The following is a 27,011-nucleotide window of genomic DNA, read 5'->3' as shown; positions in this document are numbered from 1 at the left end:
CCTTTTTCCTTTTTCCTTTTTCCTTTTTCCTTTTTCCTTTTTCCTTTTTCCTTTCCTTTCCTTTCCTTTCCTTTCCTTTCCTTTCCTTTCCTTTCCTTTCCTTTCCTTTCCTTTCCTTTCCTTTCCTTTCCTTTCCTTTCCGCTCCGCCCCTACTTAATATTTTCTTGTTGAATTAAATTGCATTTAATTTAGTTCCTAAAATGACTTTTTCCTCGCTTTATACAACAGGGTCCCTTTAAGGTAGCATTAGAGCAAAGCTCTGTCTTTTGTTGTTTTCTTTCAAGTGATTCAAACACTCTCAAGCATGAAAAACTGATATTTTAATGTGTTGAGATTTGTTCTAAGAATAACAAGTTTGTGTATTATGGAGTATCCCTATTCTATAAAGTATTATTTCTTCATCCAAATATAAACAAGCAACAACTGGTCTCATGACAATTTTTAAACCGCATATTATAATGTAACATATCCATTCAAGGAAAAGTTGTTTTTAGTTTTCTTTTTCAGCATGTACTGTGTATCCCCAGTAAATTCTAAAGGCCCAATGGACCCTGTGATTCAGAACTCAGTATTCACTGCTGGCAAAGTGAAGAGACCCCTGTCTAGATATATTTTGATTCTTTTCACTGGTAAATAAAAGAGATGTCAAAGCAGACATAAAAAGTTTCAATATCAATTCAACTATTAATTGATACAGAGGGAGCATATGAGAATATATGATCATCTAAGTACAATATAAAGATAATTTCCTTGATGGTTTACAGGAAGATTATCTATATTACAAGTCTAAATAAAAGAAATATTGTTATAGTTGAGAAATGAACAATTACCAAGGTCAATACTAAACAACTAATTTGGTGTTTAGATTTTTGTGGTGACATACCTAAGAATGATGAACTGAGTTTTAACTAAATCGAAATAATAATCACCAATTAACTATTTAATGCTTATATATAAATTATCTTCTCTGACAAGCTCCTCTCTAATGTATGAGTCACTATACGTTATGTGCATGTCCCCAAGGAAGTTTACTTTATTGTTTAACAGTATAACTTGAGAATTTGGCAATTAAATCAAAGAATAATTTCACTTTCATTAACATATGTTTCTCTAAAATATTTCCATATAAAATATATAACATAAAAAACTATATATATATATATAACACACGATTAGCCCTAATTATTATAGAAAGTAAGCATTTAGAGAAAGTATTTTGTTTATACTTCCTATAGTTTTATGCTAAAAAAAACATATCTAAAAAGAACCCAAGTGAAATTCAATATAAAACCCCCACAAGAGATAGACCTGAGTTAATATTTAAATAGATGCATCCTTTTGGATAGAGTACTCTTGATCTCACACCCAAATACTAGAAAGCTGTACTTAGAGTGCCATCTTCTGGAAAGCTATATTTTTATTTTTTTAAGTCAACTTTCATAGTTCATAACTTTAAAAAACTTCTTTAACAAATTTATAACATTTTTAACCTGAGAAAGAAAACAATCTTTATTTTAAGATTTGTACTTTGTAGCCAATATTTGACGCCATAATAAATAATAATAATAATCACAACAACTAGCATTTACGTAGTATTTTAGGATTTGAAAAACACTGTATACACACACACACACACACACACAATCTCATCTGATCTTTACAACAACCCTGGGAAGCAGATACTATTATTACCCTCACTTTACAGATGAGGAAACAAAGGCTAAGAAAGGACAACTGATTTGCCCAAGTTCACAAAGTAAATATTTGAGGCAGGAATCAAATCCAGGGTTTCCCAACTCCACATTCAATACTCTATCCACTGTCTTCTAGCTTCCTCAATATAAAACCAATTCGTCAAATTTCATGCATTAAAAATAACATGATAGAAATAAGCTTAGAATGGCTCATTAGTAAGATACCAAGACCCCCAAACCATTGGACTTCTGAGATCACTGACATAGACATGTATATGAGAAAAAAGAAGGCCTCATAAGATTTTATTGAGGACATGGCAGTCACAACCTTGTGACAAATGCGCCTAAACTTCAAGGACCTTGCAACACAACTCAATGGATAAACCTCTTCCCAAGGATACAGACAAAACTGGAAGGACACAAACACACTTCCATAAGAAAAATTTCCCAGGTAACCAGACTCCTAGGATTGTACTAGTCTGCCTTACTGGGATCTCACTATTATTTCTTGCTCTCCCTCCTTCATTAATAACACACTCAAGTCAACAGTTTTGATATAGATCAGACTGCTGGATTCCACCTGGTTTTATATGCTGCCTAAAGGCTGCCTTAGAATAGGAAAGAAGACAATGCCATCATCAGGGGCATTGACAGTAGCTGTTTTCTTCAAACTGTCATAATTCAAATGCTCTGCCTCCATGATACTGAGAATTTCATTCTTTAAATATGTGTTGCAAACATGACTAATAAGATTAAACCTATTCCCAAAAAGAATTGATTTAGACTGCCTATAACTCAATGACTTTTATCATTATTATTACATTATATAAAAATTATTACATGCTTGTTTTAGATGGAATCAGTTAATAGTCTGTATAAATTCATCTATGGACATAAGGAGCCACAAGAAAATAATAGGAAGCAATGCACAATATCCGTCCAATCAGAGAAAGCAAGGAGTAGAAATTACATGACCTTTATTGGGATGGTTCCTCTTAAAGGAAAATTATATATGTGGACAAAATAACTAAAGAGCTTATATTATATTATGAATATTATTTGTCTTTTCTTAAATATCTTATGATCAAATAACAAACATAGATCCATACATCATATTTCATGAATAATAATGACTATAATAAAGCAAAACTCAATCAAAGGTAACTTTAAATGTTTTGCTTGTATTACTATATACATTTGCTTTGGACATAATTACAGATGCTAGAATATATTCATGCATGTATAGATTATTATTGCATGATTTCCTTTTTAATCTTAAATATTCATGTTTATTTGCTTACTTACTAGTGTTATACATGGATTATATTTCTCATTTAAAACCAATTTACTCCCAAGTCAAGACATCATCCTTGTGAACAAAGGAAAAACAACAAACAACAATAACTATAGATGTTCTTAGTTACATAATTTTTGTTGCCTACGTGCATCTCTTTATACATTAATGTTAAGACATGCATTTTACATTGGGCATTTGTTCCAGACCAGTGATTGCATTAGTGTAGGAAATGCCCTCTCCCAATGGAGAGCAGCACCTATTCTCTAGAACAGAAACTCACTTGTACCTTGGGATACCAGGAGGTTAAGTAACTTGCCCAAGTATATTTAACCAGCAGGTATCAATTCAGGATGATACCTATGTTGTGAAACTGGGAGGATGGTGTCCTCAACAGTGTAGTAGGGAAGCTAGAAAGGATGGACAGATTTGGGAAGAAAGATAATGAGTTCAGTTTTGTACAAGTTAAGTTTAAGATGTCTACAGGACAATTTACACATAAAGGGTATATAACATAAGCAAATTAAGAGAGCATGGAATAATTTATCTGTCCAATTTATGGATAAGAGAAGAATTTAGGACCAAAGAAGATATAGAGAGCACAGCAAAATGTAAAAATATATACTTCTGATTATATAAAATTTAAAAGTTTTTATACAAACAAAACCAATTAAACCAAAATTAGAAGGAAAGCAGAAAACTGGAGGGGAAACTTTTGTAACAAGTATCTGTGATAAAGGTGTCATTTCTCAAATATATAGAGAACTGAGTTAAATTTGTAAGAATACAAGTCATTCCCCAATTGATAAATGTTAAATGATATGAACAGGAAGTTTTCAGATGAAGAAATCAGTTATAGTCATAGAAAGAAATGCTCTAAATCATTATTGAAATGCACATTAAAACAACTTTGCAGTACCACCCCACACCTATAAGATTGGCTAATATGAAAAAAAAAGGAAAATGATAAATGTTGGAGAGGATGTGGGAAAACTGGGACACTAATGTATTGTTGGAGAAGTTGCAAACTGATTCAACTACCCTGGAGAACAATTTGAAACTAAGCCAAAATAGCTATAAAACTGTGATCCAGCAATACCACTGAATGAGGACCCAGCTTGCAAGGTCCAGTTAGGCAACTCAGTTCTTCCTCTCCTCTCCTCTCCTCCCCTTACCTGAGTGTCTTGCCCAAAGGAAGTAAAATTTTGATGGCTGAAAGCAACCTAATGAACTTGGAGTTTATTGACTAGATTTCATTCTCAAAGACCAAGTCTTAAACCTAATTGACTCTGGATCTCCTGGATTGGACAACAATAGATCCCTGCGCAAGCACCACTTAATATAACAGTTGCTCTTTCAGCCAGCAACCCTGAGGATCTTCCCCTTCCAGTTTGATTTTTTTTTTTTAATTAAAGGGGCCATCCCCTGACTTACTTCTTAAAGAGGCCTATTCACTGAATGGGGGTCAGCTCATTCAAAGTGAAAACTTGAAAAGACCTCAGCTTAAAAGTGTCAAGGGCTCCCAATGCATCCTGATATCCTGTTATCTGGTCACTGGACCCAGAAGGTTCTGGAGGAGAAAGTGAGGCTGGTGACTTTGCACAGCCCTCCTTCACTCAAATTACATCAATTACATTACAATCATCTCCCTGACATCATGGTCCTTTCTGAGAATTAAGAACAAATCACAACCTGTGAATACTGTAAACAGTCTGAACTGCCTGAAAGGGGACCCAGATGGCAAGTTCCAGCTGAGCAACTCAGCTCCTCTCCCCTCCCCTTGTACAAAGTGACTAATATGGAAATGTTTTACATGATTGCACATGTATAACCTGTATCAGATTGCTTACAGTCTGTCTCAGGGAGGGGAGGGAGAGGAAGAATAGAATTTGGAACTCAAAACTTTTTAAAGTTTAAAAATTATTTTGACATGTAAAAAAATATGTTAAACGGTGTCTACAAGACATCCTATTATAGATGTCTGAAAGGCAGTTGGAGATGTAAGACTGAAGGTCAGAAGAGAGGTTAGGGATGGACAAGTAGATCTGAAAGTCAACTGCACAAGAGAGGATAATTGAAACCATGGGAACTGGTCACTTAGTGAAATAGTATAGAGGGAGAAGAGAAGAGGGCTCAGAACAGGAGACTCCTACTATTAGCTGACATAATGTGGACCCACCCATCAAAGGAGACAAAAGAGGAGTGATCAGACACATAGGAAGAGAACCAGGTGAGAACACCCATTACAGAAATCCAGAGAGAAGAGCATCAAGGAGAAAAAGGTTATCAACTCAATCAAATGCTCTACTGAGGTCCAGAAGAATGAAGACTGAGAAAAGGTCATTAGATTGGCAATTACAAACTTTGGAGAGAGTTTCAGTTGAATGATGGAGTCAGAAATCGAACTGCAAAGAGTTAAGAAAAAAGTGAAAGCAAAGGAAAAGGAGGCATTTGTGGAAAGCCTTTTCAAGGAGTTCAGCAGCAAAAGGGAGGACATGGGGCAATAGTTACTGAGGATAAATAGATCAAGTAAGGGTTTTGAGGACGGGGTAGAAATAGGCATGTTTCTCGGCAATAGGGAGCCGCCAATAGACAGGGAGAGACTGAAGATAAATGAGAAAGGGAGAATGATACAGGGGTAATCTGCATTAACCAGCATGGAATGGGATCACTTGTGCATGTAGAAGTGTTTGCTTTGGCAAGGAGAGCATGAAACTAGGGACTTGGCCCTGAAGTTTGAATCTATGGCCACAGACTACCAATTCAAACCTTAATGGGTATGAATTAGTTTGCTGAATTGTGGTTACTCCCTGAGATCTACAAAAATCTTTTAGAAGTGCTTTAATTCCCCTTCTCTTCCTCTGCTTACAGATGTTTACAGAGATTTACTTAAAGATTCTGGGATTTCTTTAAGCTGTTCATAATTCTTGATTTGCATAGTGTTATAAAGCTAACTTATCCTTGCTATAAAACTGTGACTGGTCATAGTTTCATCGCGACTCATGTTTGTTTGGAGTGAACCAGTGAACAGCTTTCAATACCAAGATAAAGTTTTAAACAAGTCAGAGTTTTGAAACTTCTGTCCAAGATGCTGGGGTGTTTTGTTTTCTCTGGGTAGGGGCTGAGCTAACTGGTTGAGAATCTTATAGTTCTGATTTTATTAACAACTGTTAAGGATTTAAGTCACATGACTGGGGACCTTTACCTTAGGCTATACAGGAGTCATGAGTAAACAAATTTTGATGGTCTAAGCAAGCCAAGTAAAAGCAAGATGTTTTTCTCAGAGTCAAGTAGCTACAGGCAGAATATACTCCCCTCACCATTATTATTTTGAAGTTAGGTTGTCTATAGGCTTAGCTAAGGGAGAGTCAAAAATTATCTGGAGGAGTTGGGAAAAAGTGAACAAGCAGATATTTCAAGGGTTATAGGGGCAGAGAAAACCTTGTAAAGAGTAAGTTCTTACCTTTGCACTTAAACCTAGAAAACCTGACAGATGATGCCACCTGCTGGTTTTATATATTTTTTATTTTAAACAGATTTTTATCTTTTAAATATATATTTATTATACATATACATATGTATGAATATATGCATATACATACACACATATATTATACATGCATACATCAGACTTATGAGACTGACAGATGAAGTAAATTCTACAGAGTATACCTGGAAATCATTCAGTAAGATCTTTCACATAGTTACACATTAGATCCTTATTCTTATGAACAAAATGAAAAAAATGTATACTTTATCATGGCTTGGATATTGGATGGTGGCAGAGAGAGAGAGCTGGAAAATTTACTAATTATACAATGCTAGGGGGATACTATGTTTAATGATGGGATTGGGATCTATAAAGATCTGGGGACAAACATAGTAAAATGAACCTTAACAACTGAGTCTAATGAGAAGAGCTAAAGACAGTAAAAAGGACTATTGTTTTTAAAGCTATAATCTATCTATCTATCTATCTATCTATCTATCTATCTATCTATCTATCTATCTATATACATACATACACATACACACACACACACACATATATAGCAACATACTTGGGTTAAAAGTCAGTTGCATAAATACAAGATTTGAGAGGGAAAAAGAGAATGAAAAAAGGTATAGAACCAATGTCTGGTGTGGATGGGAAAATGATTTTGATTGCCTCAAGAAGCAGTGGGTTCATCCCCACTGGAGATCTTCAAGCAAAGATGAAAAGTTTTTCAGGTATGTTACAGAGGGAATTCTTGTTCAGGTATAGGCTGGATTAAAAAGCTCCTGAAGCTCTTCCAACTCCAAAATTCTACAATTCTGTAATAAATTATAACCAAATCCCACCATAAAGTAATAAAACTTGCTCTGTGCCATCGATTACCTTCACTCTTAAAATAATCTCTGGGCAGCTAAGTGGTGCTGTGGATATGTTCCCAGGTCTGGGGTCAGGGAGACCTGAGTTCAAATTCAGCCCCAGACACTTAGCTGTGTAACCCCAGGCAAGTCACTTAACTGTTTTGCCTCAGTTTCTTCATCTGCAAAATGAACTGGAGAAGGAAATGACAAACCACTCCAGTATCTCTGCCAAGACAACCCCAAATGAAGTAATGAAGAGTTGGCTACAACTAAATGATTCAACAAAATCATCTCCAATTTATCCCGTATACATGTTGCTTATACGTATTTGTTCACATGTTACTTTCCCCATTAGATTGTGAAAGAGTGAGGGAAATATTTTTGCCTTTCTTCTTATCCTCGGTGCTTAGGACGGTGCCCAGCACACAGGATGCACTCAAAAAACGTGATGAAAGAAAGCTGTTTCCTTGAACTTCATGTTTTTCAAGAATCAATTCATGGGACGGCTAGGTGGTGCAGTGAATAGAGCACCAGCTCTGGAGTCAGGAGGACCTGAGTTCACTTCTGGCCTCAGACACTTAACACAAAAACTAGCTGTGTGACCTTGCGAAAGTCACTTAACCCCAACTGCCCTCCAAAAATAAAAAAAAAAGAATCAATTCATTATATTAAGAATTCTATGGCTTTAAAAGTATCTCCTAAGACAACTTGTTATTTGAAAGTACAAACACAGATGAGATAAAGTAGAAAGGGAATATTTCCATTACAAAATGAGATTCCACAATGTGTCTTTCACAGGGATTTCCTGTAGTGCATTTAAACATGGTTTAATTTTTAAGCTATATTTACATATAGCTTTTTCAGAAACATATTACATAAATGAAATGTATCTTTTTTCTGGATATATTCCATTGACTTTTATCTTTGATATCAACATAGCCTTATTGAGGTTACAATTTCATTCTTAAAAGTTTGAATAATAGAGACAGGGCCCAGGACTTCTGGGGAGAAAAAAAGATAAGATACCTATTGTCACATGGGTCCTGAATCTGATTGTTCAAACCCATTTTTTTCAGTTATTAAATATGACAATTTGAAAGTCAATATGGGGGCGGCTAGGTGGCACAGTGAATAGAGTACCAGCCCTGGAGTCAGGAGGACCTGAATTCAAATATGACCTCAGACACTTAACACTTACTAGTCATGTGACCTTGGGCAAGTCACTTAACCCCAATTACCCTGTCCTCCCTCCTTAAAAAAAAAATAACCAAAAAAAAAAAAAAAGAAAAAAGAAAGAAAGTCAATGTGGCATAGTGGATAGCTAGTTGGCTTTGGAATCCGGAAACCCTGGGCTTAAAAACTATCTCTGATACATACTGCTTTGTTTAACCCTGGGCAAATAACTTAAGCTCCCAGCACCTAAGCAAATCCCTATAGCTGAGTTTCAGAGCAGGAATTGGTAGAGGGAGTTTCCTCACCTCAAGTTTTCCTATGTCAGTGAAATCACAGGTCTGGTTTTAAAAACAAGGATGACAGCCACTACAACACCTGATGATGTCATACATGTGTGGTAAGTAACAGTTCTGTTATACTCCAGTATAGAGTACTGTATCTTTCTCACAGGAGATGATGCATCAGTTATACTGTTATAGATAACTACTCTGTCCTTTGATCAGTCTCTTGCTTAGCTTTAACTTAGCTTCAAACTATCTCTCTCTCCTCATTCCCCCCCCCCCATGTTTCCACAGCACTTTGGAGTGTTTTTATTATATCTGTTTGTCCATTTTTTCTATCCTTTCTCTGTCACAATGCCATTCTCTAAGTTCCAGAGTATTCTAACTAAAAGACCTGTTAGTGCAGACAGTTCCAAATTAAAGAACCCAGGAATTCTTCTATTCCTCCACGTGGGTGCTGAGAAATGGTTCTCCACTCTCTGTTTGAAGACCAGTGAGGCAGCCCCCACTACCTCCCTAGACAACCCATTTCACTCTTGCACTGTTAAGAACTATTAGGATGTTTTTTTTATGCCATTTCCAAGCCTGCCTCCTTGTAGCTCCCACTCATTGCTCTGGAGCCCAGCAGAACAGATTGGGTTCTTCTTCTCCAAGAGAGCCCTGAAGATATTTCAAGACAGCTGCCTGTCCCTTCTGGGTCTCCTCTTCTGGCCTCACATCATCTTGGCTGTCTTCTGGATGCAACGCAATTTCTCCATGGACTTCCAAAATGTGGTAACAAACTGATCACCATCTATCTGATCAGGGATGCTCTACTGGAGTAGAACAGAACTATTACCTAGCTTGCTGTGGACACAAAAAATATATCTGAGAGAGCTTAAGCTTCTTTGGCTGCCCCACTATGACGCTGTATCTCAGCACAGACCACATGTAGCCCTAAAGATTCTGTAAGTCCAAATACATGCTTAAACATTTGAATGGCAAGGCCTCTGAGAGCACTCTGGTTATAATTTTTCCTAGAATGTATGGCATGAACTGGAGCAGCTAGTTAGCATGGGGGATAGAGCACTGGGCCTGAAGAAAGGAAGAGTCATCTTTGAGTTTAAATCCAGCCTCAGACACTTCCTGGCTATGTGACCCTGGGCAAGTCACTTACCATGTTTCCCTCAATATCCTCATCTGTCAAATGAGCTAAAGAAGGAAATGGCAAACCACTCCAATGTCTTTGCCAAGAAAACCCCAAATGGGGTCATGAAGAGTCAGACGCAAGTGAAACAAATGAACAACAAAAATGGCATGAACCAACTATACACTAACAATATTTACTAACATCCTTTAAATTTGGGCCTCAAATAAGTAGAAATAGCAGCAGCATATTTGGATTATTTTGTTATTACCAGAAGTTTTTTAAAGTTATTGTTTCATGCTATTATAGATCCTGAATTTATGGCTATAACAAATGAGGGTAAAATCAGTTTCCTGGCTTGTATTACAAAACAAAATTTGCTACATGAATAGCACAACCACATTTGTTATTCGGATAATTTCCTTACCTGCAAGACAGCTTTCATCAGTTCTCTCCATGTTTTGTCCACTGTAGTAAATCTTCTGCCTTCCTCAGGCATTTGAGCCATAATGTCAGGAGAACTAAATATTGGCTCCAAATATAGCCAAGTTGCCTGAACCTTTAGCCATTCATCCAGAATTTCCTGAAGCAGCAATAGTTTACTTTCCCATTCTCTGTGAATCATAATGTAAAAGCTCTTAATAACCTTCTCAAGAAAGAACAAAAATTTTAACATATTCTTTTAAAATGACAAAATTTCAAAGGGCTGAATTATCATTTCTTTATGTGGTGATTCCTGATGCCCACTACTGTATATATATTCAAAGACATTTTACTTACCTTGTTCCACAAAACCTTTGAAAAGTCACACATATGTATTCATATGGAGATCTGTTATGATTTATGTATCTGTAAGAATAGCTTCTCAAATTTATATAGTACTCTATGATTTTTCTTCCCTCATAATAGCCCTGTGAGACAGGCAGGGCATTTATTTCCTAATCTTATTTTCTAGTTTAGGTTAAATGACTTGCCTGGGGTCACACAGTATATAGATTTCTAGACATCATTCATAACATAAAAACTCAAAGCTTCTAATTTTATAGTTAGTAATTATTTATAGAAAAGAACATACTAATTTTTTTCTGAGAAAATTGTAGAATTATTGAGGAGAGACACCATATCTGGACTTCATATCCTTTAACATTTAATTTGATGTCAATTAGACTAAAAAAAGCTTAAGTTCTAAACTAAGATACCTCAATTACCAAGAGGAAATTTGTAACTGAAGGAAATTTCACATGATCCTATCTTTCTGGGCATAATAGTAATAATAATAAATGAACATATTTAAAATATAATAGAATTACTATTACATTTCTCAGTCAGTTTTGAGAAAACAAGTATCATGATGGGACATTTAATGTTATAATTTATCAAGAAATTAGTGATATCCTAAACTATCAGAAGTAGATCTATTAATATCAACAGAATTTATAGCTAGAATGATATTTATATGTATTTTACAGATACAATATCATTATACATGAATCATTCCATAATTCACATTCCATATGAATTATGATTGATGTATTTTAGAACCTTAAAACCAACAGAATAGATCTAAGACACTGATATATTTAAGCTACATTAATGCGCTTTTAAAAATTCCCTCAAATATTTTCCATACTTAACAATGCATTTTAATGATATACTCATCTTCTTCCCCTTCCTTGTTGTTTTGATAGGAAAATAAGAGTTAGAACAGGAAACAATCATTAGTGATTATCTAATCCAACCTCTGGACAACTAGGTGGCACAGTGGATGGAACACCAGGCCTGGAATCAAGACTTATCTTCCCAGTTCAAATCTGGCCTCAGATACTTCCTAGCTGTGTGACCCTGGGCAAATCACTTAACCCTCTTTGCCTCAATTTCCTCATCTCCAAAATGAACTGGAGAAGGAAATGGCAAACCACTCCATTATCTTTGCCAAGAAAACCCCAAATTGGGCAGCTAGGTGGTGCAGCCCTGGAGTCAGGAGGACCTGAGTTCAAATCTGGTCTCAGACACTTAATACCTTACTAGCTGTGGGACCATGGGCTTTACCCCACTTTACCCCTAACTTTACCCCAATTTCCCTTCCTTGCTCCCTCCAAAAAGCAAAGCAAAACAAAACAAAAAAAAAACCCAACCCAAATGGGGTCACAAAGAATCAGACACAACTGAAACTGAACAACAAAAATAGCAGGAATCTAACAAAATTTACTACGTAATTATACCCACTTCACATTGAGCAATGCAAGTTCCTTGTTGAGCAGAAAAAAACCAGTTGAGTAGATGGCAGAACTGCCAAGTACATAACTAAACTGACTACACTCCTCATTTAGGATGTGCTCTCTGGTATATGGGTTACAAAACAATTCACTCTCTTCATGTAAATACACATAGGAATGATAACAGATCTCTAACAGTCCTGGGAAAATCAAACTAAGTGGGTTTTATCGATCTGTGAAAACATTAAAATAATATAAACATATTTGAGTACTAAAGATGTGAAGGCTGCATGAAGATATAGCCACACACCAATTTACCTCATTTCTTTTTCATAAGGCTTAATAAATGGAGATCCTCGCATAGTCTGTGTTTTAACAATATGGTCATCTAATAACATCTGTATTTCATCCACTGCTGACAAAATATATGTCCCAGTTTCTCTATAAGGCAAAATGACAAATTCCATTGCATCCCATTCACCAATCATCTTCTCCATGGCCTTTTCAAGTGAATGTTCTTTGCTAGCTGCTTCACTAATATTTTCAAATTTGTCCAAGTATGGTTCAAGATCCATTTCTAGAAATGAAGAGATAGTTGAATCTTCTGCTGGCTTTAGGATATAACCAACAATATCAGACATGGCTTCCCAATGTCGGCTCCGCAAACCAGGATTGCAAACCACCTGAATAAGGGGAATGTGCTCCTTGAATTCTTCTACTTTTGTTTTTACCTTTTTGGTTATTCCTAATGCATTTGGAGAATCATGGAATCCTTTCTCTAACTTATATAGTGATCTCCAGTAGTTCCCTACATCACCTTCTACTTGGTCAGGATTCACCTTGGAATATGGTCCTTCTGTCCAATTTCTAAATTTGTTGCTAAATTCTACAGCCATTTCATAGAGACGAAGATAAGGGTTCAAAGTATCTTGGATTTTTTTACGCTGTGGATATATAGATGCTGGCCAACCAAATGCCTCTTCTTCTGCATTAAACTGCTCAATCTGAAAAGATTAATATGAAATATTTTCTAAAAATTAAATTCCACATGTATTAGTTCTTCTAACAGATAATATTTTCAAGATCAGCCTTTAAAACATAAAACTTGAATTTTTTTCTAAGAACTCTAATATAGAAAATTTTTACTGTGGACTTCAAAATAAGCTAAATTTTTTTTTAAATAGCAACTCTGGGGATGGCTAGGTGGCACAGTGAGTAAAGCGCCGGCCCCAGAGTCGGGAGAATCCGGGATCAGTTCCGGCCTCAGATACTTAACACCCACACAAAATAACTGGCCATATAACCTTGGGCAAGTTACTTAACCCCAATTGCTTTAAAAAATAGCAACTCTGAAGACTAGAGCTAGTAGTAAATAATAAGAGGGATCTAATTAATATGATGAAATTTAAGAAAGATAAATAAAAAGTCTTACACCCAAATTTTAAAAGTTAACAAGTAAAAGATGAGATGGGGGATCTATACAGCAGTTCATCTAAAAAAAACATATGGGGATTTTAGTGACTGCAAACTCAATGTGATTCAAACACATATCATGATGTGGTATCCAGGAAATCTAATAAAATCTCATGTTACATTGACAAACATAATTTCTAAGACTAAGAAAAAAGGTAATAGTCCTGTACTTTGCCCCATTTAGACCAGATCTCTTCACATATGGATGCTTTATTTTAGGAAAGACTAGGGCATTTCTAGTAGAGAATAACTAGGATTGAGAAAGGCTGCTACCGTGTTTCCCTGATAATAAGACCTATCCCGAAAATAAGCCCTCCCCTTACTGTGTAAGATTCCTCTAAAATAAGCCCTCCCCTGAAAGTAAGCCCTACTGAGATTGCTACTGTAGTGAAGGTGATCCCCTGCGCTACATGCTACATTATGGTACCCTTTGTATGCACCGTCCCCCCCCACCCATGAAACACACGCCGCGCTCCGAGCTGCATCCAATCAGAGCTGCAGCAGTGAGCGCGTCATCCTGTTCTTCGCCAGTGATTTGCTTATTGAATAAAGGTACATTTTTTTGTTCACATTTGCCTGTTTATTAAAATTGCTGTCAATGTTCATTAAAATAAGCCCTCCCCTGAAAACAAGCCCTCTGGTGTTTTTCTGTCCAAAAAAAAATAATAAGACAGTGTCTTATTATCGGGGAAACACGGTAGTTCATTTCATGAGGAACAACTGAAGGAAATGGGTTTGATTAGCCTATAGAAGAAAAGATTAAGTGAAGGGGGACATGATAGATGTCTTCAGGTATTAGAAAGAGTACCAAAGGGGAAAGATTAGACTTGTTCTAATCAGCTCCAGAGGATAGAGCAAAGAGCAAGAGGTAGAAATTATAAAGGAAAAGTTAAAGTTAATTCTGAATATAGTAGAACTTCATAACAGCTGAGCTATTCCAAAGTGAAATGGGCTACTGCAGAAGGTAAAGTGTTCCTCCCTCAATGGAAGTTTACAAACAAAGGCTAGATGACGACTTTTTTTTTTTTAAGCAATCGGGGTTAAGTAACTTGTTCAAGGTTACACGGCCAGTTATTTCTGGGTGTGGTGCTGAGTGTCTGAGCCCGGGATTCGATCTCCAGGTCATCCCAACACTGGAGCTGGTGCTCTTACTTGCTGAGCCTCCCTGGATGATGACTTTTCTGATGTGTAGTAGGGGGCATTTTTGTTCAGGTATGGGTTGGACTAGGAGAATACAAAGGTCCCTTCCAACTCTGGAATTCTCTGGATTCATTTTCCTAACATTAAAATATTCATACCATAAAGTTGCTTTTCTTATGCCAATTCCATCTCTTGTCAATTTACAAATTATACCTTTTCTGCTGCTAAATCCAACTTTGCATTTAGCGCTTGAGCTTTTTTGAGATATCGATTAATATCCTGAATATCTCCAAATGTGTAAAATTCTTCTACTTGCTTGGCGTAACTCTCGAGTTCTTCAACAAATCGCTCACATCGTAACTAATTAAAAAAAAAGGTTCTTTACTGTTTGAATAAAGTAGAAACCTATGTATCTATGAAAATTAACATCTTTGTAAGTATAACCATACTCTTTCCTTTCAAAACCTGGCAAAATCCTAAGAGAGATCAAAAGGGAGAGAATTGGATCCTAAAACAAAATTGTAGAAGTCAGGGTAAAAAATCAGTCCTGTTAAAAAGCAGTTAAGTATCATTTATTTATACTTCACAAATTCAGAATATATTACTCTATAGAGGGCTGGATTAAAGTTTATATACATATTAACTGTGTACAAAAGAGCTATTAAGAAAAATTGATATGTAGCCATAGAAATGTTTATCCTCCTAAAGGCAAGCCATCTTTTCAAGATATTCTAAAACCACATTGTGTTCATATTGACTAAATAACAAAAAAATTCTTAATCCATTTGCTAAAGTTCTTCAAGATTCCCTTCTACCCGGTCCCTCTATAGTTTATTAAACCAATTTGAATTTATAAAACTGAATTTCTCTATACATGTATATTCTGTGATTCATACTTCTCACTGTCATAATATGTGTCCTTCAATTAGGAAAAATTCACACGATTTTAGTGTTATATCCTAAAAAAATTCTATTTTTGTTATGATTCTTGCCTTTCTTAAACTTATTTACTGAGAAAATGCAAAAGGTGAAGACAATGTCAATATTCTGGTTTCATATACTCCTTTGAAAATTTAACTATCAACATCCAAGAAAAAATTGAAAGAAAAATGAGATAAGCTTGTAAGTATTCATTGAAAGGACACTCAATTAAAAGTCAGGAAGAATTAGGTTTAAATAAAAATATTTTACAATTAAATCTCATAATTAAGGGAAGATTTTCTATTTTCTTAGGTTCTGGTAAATCATTTTTTGTCATTCTCACCTTTTCATTTTTTTTTATAACTTTGTATGCTTTGCTGCTTAGTAGCACTAACACATAAGCAGAAAAGAGAAAAAAAGGAAAGGGAAAAAAACCCTAAAATTGCTTAATTACAGAAATTGATTCTGGAATATTACACCTAACACCACACAGATCTTTCAGAACTTGTTAACAATTACAGGTCTACAAGTCTATGATTCAAAGAAATTTTATGTAAGTAATATGTAACTTATTCTTAGACTATTCACTAATTAGAGGTAATGCAATTTTAAGGGGCTTAAGAATTATTTGTGCATTACAAAATGCTGAATAGATAATAGTTAAAAATGGAAATGTTAATCCATATTATGAATTACTCTCTTATTAATATGGTCTATCACTTTATAATGTTTTGAGGGGTAATCTTTTGAAGATTATCTCCCAAATGAACTGAAGAATTGAAAGCTGACTCTTTCATACATTTCTTTTCTATTTACTCAAATAAAGTAGCCCACTTATGATGTATAATATATTTTTTGTTGTTGTTTTTTGGAGGAGGGAATGCAGGGCAATTGGGGTTAAGTGATTTGCCCAAGGTCACATGACTAGTAAGGGTAAGTGTCTAAGGCTGGATTTGAACTCAGGTCCTCCTGACTCCAGGGCCAGTGCTCTATTCACTGCACTACCTAGCTGCTCCAGTACAATATACTTTACTAGACTGTGAAATGGAATGGAATGGAATGTAATATGTGGAATGGAAGCTTGATACCAAAGAAGTAAAAAGATGGTACTTGCCCTTTAAGAGCTTATAGTTTATGTTGAAGTATACATTATAAACATTTCTCTTAATAACAAAATATTTTTTCTAATTTGCATGGCAAACCTTAAGTCCATCTTGGTATTGTTCTGTTTTCTCTTTAATTATTTTTCTGTGCTCTTCAAAAATCTCTCCCATTCTCCCATACCATTGAAAAACATTATTATTCAGTCGAATATCAGCTGGAGAGAAGTTGGCACACTCTATCAGAAAACCAAGGCAATTTTTGGCATCTACCAATTTATGTCCCAATTCAACCATGTCAGTTGTCTCCACTTTCTGTATGTAAGCCTTAAGAGGAAAAGGTACAAGTTATATTTTAATGGACAACTATTTTCATTGCATAATGAAAAATTGCTTACAAAAGTTATTTCTTGAAGCAAAAAATAAAAAGTAGGGAAAAATGAGTTCTGTAAAGCTAGGCAATCAACAAACAATGTGATGTTCCACACCTTGAGTGCTCACTCTGTGAACAACAGAGAGAGTTCCATTTTTTAACTTGTTCTCTGGGGTCAAATTTGATAATTATAATTACACAGCAGATACTATATATTTTTTTAAAATTCATTTTATTTAAGCATTTATTAAGCATTTATTAGCTAGTTACTGGACTAGATGTTAGGGATACAAAGACACAAATTAAAGATTTATTGCCCATAGGGAGTTTACATTTTTTTCCAAATAAATTCCCTCCCTTAAACAGCAAGTCATGCTTTATAACAATGATTTAAAAAGAAGTATTTTAGGAAAACTAACCAACACACTGATCATGCCTGATAGTATATGTAATATTCCATATCCACCTATGCATAATATATATAATATTCCATATCCTCTACCTCTACAATAAAGGGAGGGAGGTACAAAGATAGCTAGCATTTATGTAGTGCATTAAGGTTTACACGGTGCTGTACATATGTAATCTCATTTGATCATCACAATAACCCCAGTGAGGTAAGTGCTATTATTATCCTAATTTTACAGAAAAGGAAACTCAGACTGAAAGAAGTCCAGTCACTGGCCTGTGGTCACACAGCTATTTAGTATCTGAGGCAAGTTTTGAATCCAAGCTATACTCACTCCAAGTCTAATGCTCTGCACCACCTAGCCATCCGCTAATTTAAAAGCTATCTGTCTAGAAGAATTATGTTGATATATTAATTCTCATTTCATTCAGTAAGACTAAAAAGTGCATATATCAAAATCTAAGTAAGTAGATATAATAGAATCCTTAAATAGATTTGCAAAAAGACTCCTATCACTTCAGGACAACTATTTTTTTCTCTTAACACTATATAACCTACTAAAAATGAAAAAAAAGTCAGCTAAATAACAAGTAGAGTCAGAAAGTTTGTTAATAATTTCTCTTCCATTAAAGTAAATTATTTTTCATAAAAAACACCAAAACTGATGAGTTTTTGGAGGAATGTATGAACATAATGTATTAGACCTAGAAAAAAATTTCAAAAACTCCACGTGTGTTTCCCAGTTCTTACAAAGGTTGCTACACCCAAGAGAATTCCATGTAAAAGAACTAAAAGTTACTAATTCCGCTATTATTGAAGGTATTTCCAGTATTTTAGTATATTTCTGGGGGTTTAGGTCACTTACGTGGCAACCTTCCAATCTATATAATCCATTTTCCCAAAGGAGATTGAGCCAAAGTTGTGCTTTTAAATTACCACCTCACTCTGTAGCCACATATGTAAGTCACCAATGACTCCCAAAGCCACAAGATCATGGAGTAGAAGGAAATGGTACAAACAAGCTCTCTCCCAGATGGGGAGGAAATTTGTAACTCAAAATCTTGTAGAAATATATACTGAAAACTAAAAAATAAATTAATTTTAAAAATAAAAATAAAGGGGTGGCTAGGTGGTGCAGTGAATAGAGTGCCCACCCTGGAGTCAGGAGGACCTAGGTTTGGATCTGGCCTCAGACACTTAACACACACACACACACAAACACACACAAATACTAGCCATGTGACCTTGGGCATATCACTCAATCCCAATTGCCCTCCAAAAAGCAAAAAATAAAAATAAAAAAACAGATGTATAGGGTAAAGTGAAAGAGAGATAGAGAAAGGGGGGGAGAGAGGGAAGGAGGGACAGGAGAGACAGAGGCAGAGACAGAGAAGTTTCAATAAAATAAGAAAGATAATTGGTGATAAGAATAAAAAGTGTTATTTCTCTTTTTCATTTTAAAATTCCATCTTAAAGTTTGTGATTGCATAAAAAAAAACAAGCTCTCTTCCAAAACTACCCTTCTAGAAAATGCAACAGATTGAGTCCTACTCAGGAAATCCAAGAAAACCGAGTCCTTTATCTGACCCTGGTGAGTATAAATTTTCAGTGGCAGACAAAGCCTTTCAGTAGGGTACTGAATGAGGTCCCAGACTCACAAAGAGGGGCCTGATGCTACTCTGAGGGCAGGAAGAGTGCCACCTGGCAGCTCTGTCGCTCATTGCATAGTGCTGGGTCACAGAGCAAGGGCAGACTGAGGAAGGGAACCTGAAACTAGAGGTGCTGATCCATTTTGGTCCCAGCTCATAGGTATATCCTAATAGAGGAACAGATACAGAAGCAAGTAGAAGTTCTACTCCTGGAAGTGGAAGTGTTGTCTCCGACCCACTCGCAGATCCACAGTACAGTCTGATGTCCAAAGAAGAAGAAGACAAAGGGCCCAAATCAAAGGTGGACTTCTAGTCCCATCATTCTGAACCCGCAGAATTTTCCAACTTGCTGATGGTGGATGAGTCCAGCAGCAGTCTACTAGATCTCCAAACAAAGTAAAGTCCACAGTCGTGTTGCTCAGACTCAAAACGAAGTCAGGAATTGACAGAGTTCAGACTAGGGAGGAGAGTGCTCATACTTCACTCTAGATTGCAGCACTTTGGATGCTCTAAAAGTGCAGATCACCAGCTTGAGCTGTCCTTGAGAGCCTAGAATAACACAATACTCAATTCATGGAAAAAAATAAATGCAGGAACCCAGAGGACAGAAAATAAGACTCAAGCACAGCCAAGTTATTCTTTTCAGAAGTGCAGAGAGCCTGGTATTATCATACAATCAGAGGTCAGGAAGTAAGTCTGAAAGAAGGAGAAAACAAAAAAAGATGCTCAAAAAATAAACCAGAAGAAGATAATGACTATAAAACACTGTAAGTAGAGTCTCAAACAGAGCCCAGGAAAAAGTTCACCTAGAAATCCTGGAAAGAATGAAGCAAGAATTTTCTTTAAAAAGAGCTAAAATTACTTTGTAAATGAAATGAGAGTTCTAGAAGATGACAAAAAAACTGGAAAATAAATGAGAATCCTAGGGGAAAATTTAGAAAAAATGAGAACTTTGGAAGACAAAGTTGGAAACAGAATAAGTAGTTTGACATAAGAGCTGTATACAAATTCTGACCTGGGTAAAAGATTCCCTTCCCTCCACTCCATTTTAGAATACAAAAATATAATTTAAGGACTCCATAAAGCCATGAAAATACTAAAAATAGTCAAAAGATTGAAAATATACAAGAGCCAAAAGATGGAATAGTAAAAGGTATCTCATAGAAAAACTGATGTGGAAAACAGAAAGAAATTATTTAAAAATCATTGTATCACCTGAAATCTGTAACAACAAACAAAAAAAGGCTGGACATTCTATTTCACGGAATATTAAAAAAAACACTACCCAGATCTCATGGAACCAGATGGCAAAGTGAAAATAGAAAGAATTCACCAATCACCTCCTGTACCCCAAAATGAAAACTCCCAGGAACATTATAGTCAAATATTCCATACCAAAGAAACTTCCGTACCAAAGAAAAACACACAAGCAGTCAGAAAAAAGGAATTCAAGTACTGAAAAGTCACAGGATCACACAAGATTTAACAACCACAACTATAAAGAATTGGAAAACTTGGAATATGACATTCCAGAAGGCAAAAGATATTGGATGTATGCCTAGGACTACTCAGCAAAACTGAGTGTAATCCTATAGAGGAAAAAAATATTTATGAAATAGAGAACTTCCAAATATTCTTTTTTTAAATTTTTTTTTAAAGCAATTGGGGTTAAGTAACTTGCTCAAGGTTACACGGCCAGTTATTTCTGGGTGTGGTACTGAGTATCTGAGCCTGGATTTGATCCAGGTCGTCCCAACACTGGAGCCGGTGCTCTTACTCGCTGAGCCACCTGGCCACCCCTCAGCAATTGGAGTTAAGTAACTTGCTCAAGGTTACATGGCCAGGTGTTTCTGGGTGGGTGCTAAGTGTCTGAGCCCAGGATTCGATCTCCAGGTCTTCTCAACACTGGAGCTGGTGCTCTTACTCGCTGTGCTATCTGGCCGCCCCCCAAATATTCTTAATAAAATTATCAGAGCTATATGTAAACTTTGAAATAGAAACATAGCAGTAAAAAGAAACATAAAATGTTCAATATGAGCAAGCAATCATAAGAAACTAAACAAAGATGAGCTATTTTCATTCTACTGTGAAATAATTGCAGAAGCTTATCATCATTGGGTGTCAGAGAAGTAACCTAATAAGACAGAGCCTGGTTAGTTTTTGTAGATTTTAAAAATATGTTTTGATTATCTTAAAGGAGGAAAGCAAAGGGAAGAAGAAAGGAATATACTAGTGGGGAAAAAAGTAGAGAAAGGAGGGGGGAAATTTTCTCACATAATTCGGATGCACAAGTAGGAGAGTATATAATTGAGGAAATGGCAGAGGGAGCAGATGTCACTTGAACCTCACTTCCATTTGGGTTCATCAAAGAAAGGGAAGAACACATGGACACAACTGCATTCAGAAATACATTTTATTCGATGAAGAAATGAAGGAAAAGACAGTAGGGAAAGAGAAGTAAAAAGGAAGGCAGATTAAGGGGGAGAATTGATCCTAAATAAAATGAACTCTAACCACAAAGAAGAAAATTTAAAAGGAAATATGGAAATGATAAAAAAAAAACCCTATAAGTGGGCTCTAGGCAAGAGAAAAAGAAGAGGTACAGGCGAGTAGGAACGTACTGCATCAAACCAAGAGTACTGAAGCTGAACACACTGCTTCTTTCTCACTATTCTCTTATTTGTAGAGGGGGTAGGAAGCTCTGATTAGATCAATGACCAATTATGACTCTAAAAGACTAATGATGAAACACGTTACCCATTTCTCAACAGAGAAGTGATGGACCCAGGGTGAATTTTTTTGGATGGTCAATACAATGATTTATTTTGCTTGACCATGCATATTTGTTACATGGGTTTTGTTGTCCTTTATTTTTTCAATGGGAAGGAGAAACAAATGGAACAAAAGGGTAGATTTTCATCGATTAAAAAATTTTAATTTAAATTTTTAAAAAGGGTGTAGGCTGAGTGCAGCTAAGACTAGAAGGGAAATAGTTACATAGGAAAAATCTTGACAGAAAGTTTCTCTGATTAAAGGTCTCATTTTCAAGATACATAAGGAATTTATTCTGTTATAGGAATAAGAGCCATTCTCCGATAGGTTAACAGTCAAAGGACGTAAACAGATAGCTTGGATTTCTACATTTGTGAACTATCAATAACCATTTGAAAACTGCTCCAAATAAATCATCCACTAACACAATGTGACAATCTTTGTTTTTGTTGTTGTTAAGTCATTTTTCAATCATGTCTGACTCTTCATGACTCCATTTGATATTAAAGTGGTTTGCCATTTCCTTCTCCAGGTTATTTTATAGATGAGGAAACTGAGGCAAACAGGGTTAAGTGACTTGCCCAGGATTACACAGTTAATAGTGTCTGAGGCCAGATTTGAACTCAGGTATTCCTGACTCCAGGGCCAATACACTATCCACTGTGCCACCTAGAGGCCCATGACAGTCTTTAGTGTACTGTATTGGCTAAATCACTAAATGTTTCAGAAAGACTTTTTATAGAACTAGAAGGGAGGATAAAGGGCAGAAAGACCAAGAAGGAGAAGAGGGAAGGGAATTAGGAAATCCTCAAAGTGAAGTTCCCATTGTTGATAAAGGGAAAATCCAAGTTAAAGAAAAATACATAATGACATACATATATTTGGTTAAGGATAGTTTTGATAAGTTTGAGTTAATAATATAAATAATAAGAATTTTTAAAAGTATGTTCCTTTCCAGCATAAAGATTAATATAACAACCAAAATGCTAATATTAATAAGCTAAACCAGAATGGATTAAGAAAATAGATGCCCAGGGCAGCTAGGTGGCATAGTGAAGAGAGCACTGGCCCTGGAGTCAGGAGGACCTGAGTTCAAATCCAGCCTCAGACACTTAACACTAGCCATGGGACCTTGGGCAAGTCACTTAAACCCAATTGCCCTGCCTCCCCCCCCCCAAAAAAAAAGCAAAAGAAAAAAAAAAGAAAACAGGCTCCAATAATATCCTCTTTACCTGAAAGATGATCTAGAAAACCCAAAGGAATCAAGACATATCTCATATTTATGATACATACACCCCAACAGAATGATGACAGCATATGAATCTAGTTTTAGAAGGAGGAAATACAGTCCATTCATTAATAACCACCTGAAAAGATGCACAAGTGTCCTGGTAGATCATGACATAGAACTGACATGATATAGAACCTGAATGACATAGAACTCACAAGAATTGTAAAAAAGTTCAAAAATAGGAGGTTGTGGCAATGCTGTGGGGATACAGGTACTTGGATATATGCTTTTGGCAAGTATATAGAAAAGACATTTTGGAGAGCAGTGAAATAATGGAGCAAAATACAATAAGCATCATAAAGCTGATCATGCCTTTGCACTTATCACTCCCATTGTTATGAGTTTAACTTAAAAAACTGTCATAAAAAGAGTATTCATGCAGGACTATTCAAACTAATTTCTTTATAGTTGCAAAGAATTGGGAATGACCCATACATATTACAATTGAAGAATGACTCAAAAAAAAGAACAGTTCAATAAATTGTGGCATCTTAATGTGGGAATTTAAGAATATAAATCTAAGCAACTATATGAAACTGTGATGTTAATACAGTGGAATATTATAGTGCTACAAAGGATAAATATGAAGCACAGAAGAAAGTATGTGGTGCCAGGAAGATCTGTGCTAAAAATCTTCATTTAGATACTTATTAGCAATACAACCTTAGGTAAGTCACTTAACTTCTATGTGCCTCAGTTTCCTCAACTATAGAATGATGGACGTGAACCCAATGCCCTCTCTGGACTCTTTCAGCTTCAAATATATAAATTTATGATCCTATGGCACATACATGTGAAGCAAGATTAAGAGAACCAGAACTACACACATAAAAAAAGAAAGAAAATCAACAAGCCAAAAGTAGTGGAACTTCAGGTTTTTGAAAATGGACACCAAGAAAATACATTTTTGTTAGACAATTCATTTGGTTCTACTTTGTTAAATTCTTAGTTATCACATAAGATAAAGATACATATCCCAAACTGAATTCATTGTCTTTCCCCCCAAGCCCATCTTTCTATTAATTATTTCTCTTAATGTCTTGGGCGATGCCATCCTCCCCGTCTTCCAAACTCACAATCTAGGTGTCTTCCTAAACTCTTCACTCTCTCATCCCCCATATCCAATCAGTTTCCAAGTTCTGTTGTTTCCACCTTCAGCATCTCTCACACTGAAATCACTTTGGTGCATGCTCTCATCACCTCATACCTTCTGGTTGGTCTCCCTGCCTCAAGATTCTCCCCACTCTATTCCATCCTCCCTCAAACTAACAAATTGACCTCCCTAAAGCATAGGTCTGACCATATTGCCCCTCACCTCCATGATAAAGTATTAAATTCTCTATTTGGCTTTTTAAGCCATTCATAACCTGTCCCTTCCTACCTTTCCTTTTTTTTACCTTACTCCCCTCCACGTACTCTGTGATTCAGTGACCTGACCTCCTTGCTATACCTTCCACATGATATGCCCTCTCCCTACTCTGAGCATTTTTATTGACATGCCTAGAATTCTCTCTCTCTTCTTCTCTGACTTCTGACCTAATTGCCTTCCTTCAAGTAAAAGATTAAATTCCACTTTCTATATAATAAGCCTTTCTCAATCCTACTTAAATTTAGTGCCTTTCCTCTGATAGTATCTTTAGTCTATTCTGTATGTATCTTGTTTGTACATGTTGTTAACATGCTGTCTCCCCCATTAGACTGTGAACTCCTTGACAGTTTGCCTTTTTATCTTCAGCACTTAGAACAATGCCTGGCATACAGAAGGTACTTAATAAATTATTTTTAACTTAATATTTAAATCCTTGTTTTTATTTTTTTTCTTTACTATTTGTCTCTGTTCAAAATTATAAAGTTGATAATGAAATAATTTCTAAAAAGAAAGATGCAAGGTGGGTATAAGCTAATTCCAATATATTATCAAGGATAACTTGTGTGCAATAAGCTGTATAAACAGTATTACTGAAGAGTATTACAGGGATAGGGATAGAGACTAGACCTGGGTTTTCATGAGTATAGGGAACTCCCAGGTGAGGAAGATACAGGTTTGTATGTTCTCTGCAACTTATAGTCTTAGAGAAGTGCCTGTGAGGCACTGAGAAAGTAAGTTACTTGTCCAGCATCACACAGCCAGGGTGTGTCAGGTGGGACTTGAACCCTGGCCTCCTGGTTTTCAGGCTGACTCTATCCACTGTGACACATGAATAAGAGGCGATCTTGTTATGACATGAAAATGAAAGACAACTAACTGTACAATGGTACTAGTTAGGGACTAAAAGAAGCAAGATAAAGGAGTTCAGCGTATTGTTCAGTTCTTCTACGGAAGATTTATAGGAAAACAGAGACAATAATCATATAGTTTTCAAAGTTATAAGACTGGTATAAATTGCATCAATGGAAGAATTTTTGTCACAAGACAAAAATTATATATTACAACATCTAGATAAGCATGAAGAACCATTGTCTACAAGTCAAAATGGAGTATTAATCAAAGATTTGGATCTTTGCTTTAAAGTAATCTTTTCACTTAAACACAAAAATAGATAGAATGTATACCTTTGATTCCATTAGTTCTGCTGTATTTGGAGGTGTACTAAGAGCCTTTTCTGCTATCATCTCAAATTCCTCACATAATCTGAAATGTAAGAAACAATCAGTCTTACATATATGTCTATTAAGAACATATTTGAAAAACAAAATATCATTGTAATGATTAATAGGTAAAAATACAAACATTGTCTTAAAAATAAAAAGTGGTGTCTCAATTACTTATCATCATGATGTTATATCTTCTGAACAAGTGGTAGGTGTCATGGGAAAGACATTGAATTAGATTAAATGAAAATGAGGTGACAGCCATAGAAGAGTTATCTGGATAAAACAGATATAAACCCACAAAACAATCAAGTATTGCAGAAGTTTTTTTTAAAAAAAGGTATTTTTCAGAATAGTGCCTAGAAAATGGTACATAGCCTCAAACAGGCTTTCACCTGTACACACCAATCCTTCTCTACCTTTATCAACTCTAACTTAATTAAAATAGCAACTGCTTTGATTTATTTTAATTTCATTGAACAAGAACTGTTTTAAAGCCTTGGTTCTCTCTTCTCTTCTAACGCCTCTGACCCCTCCACTGCACATGCTAACAGCAAACATGTTATCTTCCTGTTCACTTCCCCATCTAACTACTGTCCCTTGGCTCTGCTTCTTCCAGTTTGCTGAACTTCTTAACAACATCAACCATCTGGTAACAACAGAGAAGGTCAATTTACTTCTCCTAACACTCCCTTCTCTGAGGGGTTCATAAGCTGTTGTGATTCATGGAGCCCTTTGGCAGTCTGATGAAGCCTATGGACCCCTTCTCAGACGAGTGTTTTCAAAAGCATAAAATACAATAGACAAGATCACAAAAGAATCCAGTTGCAAGGTTAAGATATTTTTAAGTTCAATATTTCCAGGCCAAGATCTCTGCTCTAGCTAGTCAGGCCTCTTGATCGCAGTCCTTGCCTCCTTCTACAGAACCTGACTTCAACAATCATCCTCAGTTTCATGAATCTTTGTCTTGAAACTTGGCATCTTCCCTCTGCAAACTGTTGAACACAGCTGCTTGCCTCGACTGATCCTAGAGCTAAGAAATCGCTTGAGGGCAATCGAAACCAGTTAAGAGAGGACTATGGAAACCAGTTTAAAAAAGAATGTTGAACAGACATCAGAAGGGCCTACCTGACTTTGATCCAACTGACCCCAT

General features: G+C 35.8%; 1 protein-coding gene across 1 annotated transcript in view; it reads right to left on the bottom strand.

Moving 5' to 3' along the window:
* DNAH7 (dynein axonemal heavy chain 7) overlaps positions 1–27,011 on the bottom strand; it is a 326,128-nt gene that overhangs the window by 215,491 nt on the left and 83,626 nt on the right. Inside the window, exons 14-18 of the mRNA XM_069070242.1 lie at positions 25,820–25,898; positions 16,875–17,099; positions 14,965–15,111; positions 12,457–13,142; positions 10,350–10,536 (exon numbers count right to left, since the gene is read on the bottom strand). Coding sequence (XP_068926343.1) covers positions 10,350–10,536; positions 12,457–13,142; positions 14,965–15,111; positions 16,875–17,099; positions 25,820–25,898 — 1,324 coding nt within the window. The remainder of the gene's footprint in view (positions 1–10,349; positions 10,537–12,456; positions 13,143–14,964; positions 15,112–16,874; positions 17,100–25,819; positions 25,899–27,011) is intronic.

This window comes from Petaurus breviceps, unplaced genomic scaffold (assembly GCF_028583685.1).
Source record: "Petaurus breviceps papuanus isolate PSGF00001 unplaced genomic scaffold, PetGlider_PUasm1.0 90804, whole genome shotgun sequence".
In the NCBI taxonomy this organism is placed as follows: Eukaryota; Metazoa; Chordata; class Mammalia; order Diprotodontia; family Petauridae; genus Petaurus; species Petaurus breviceps.
Note: the sequence above shows the minus strand (reverse complement) of the source record. Positions and strands in the feature narration are given on the sequence as shown.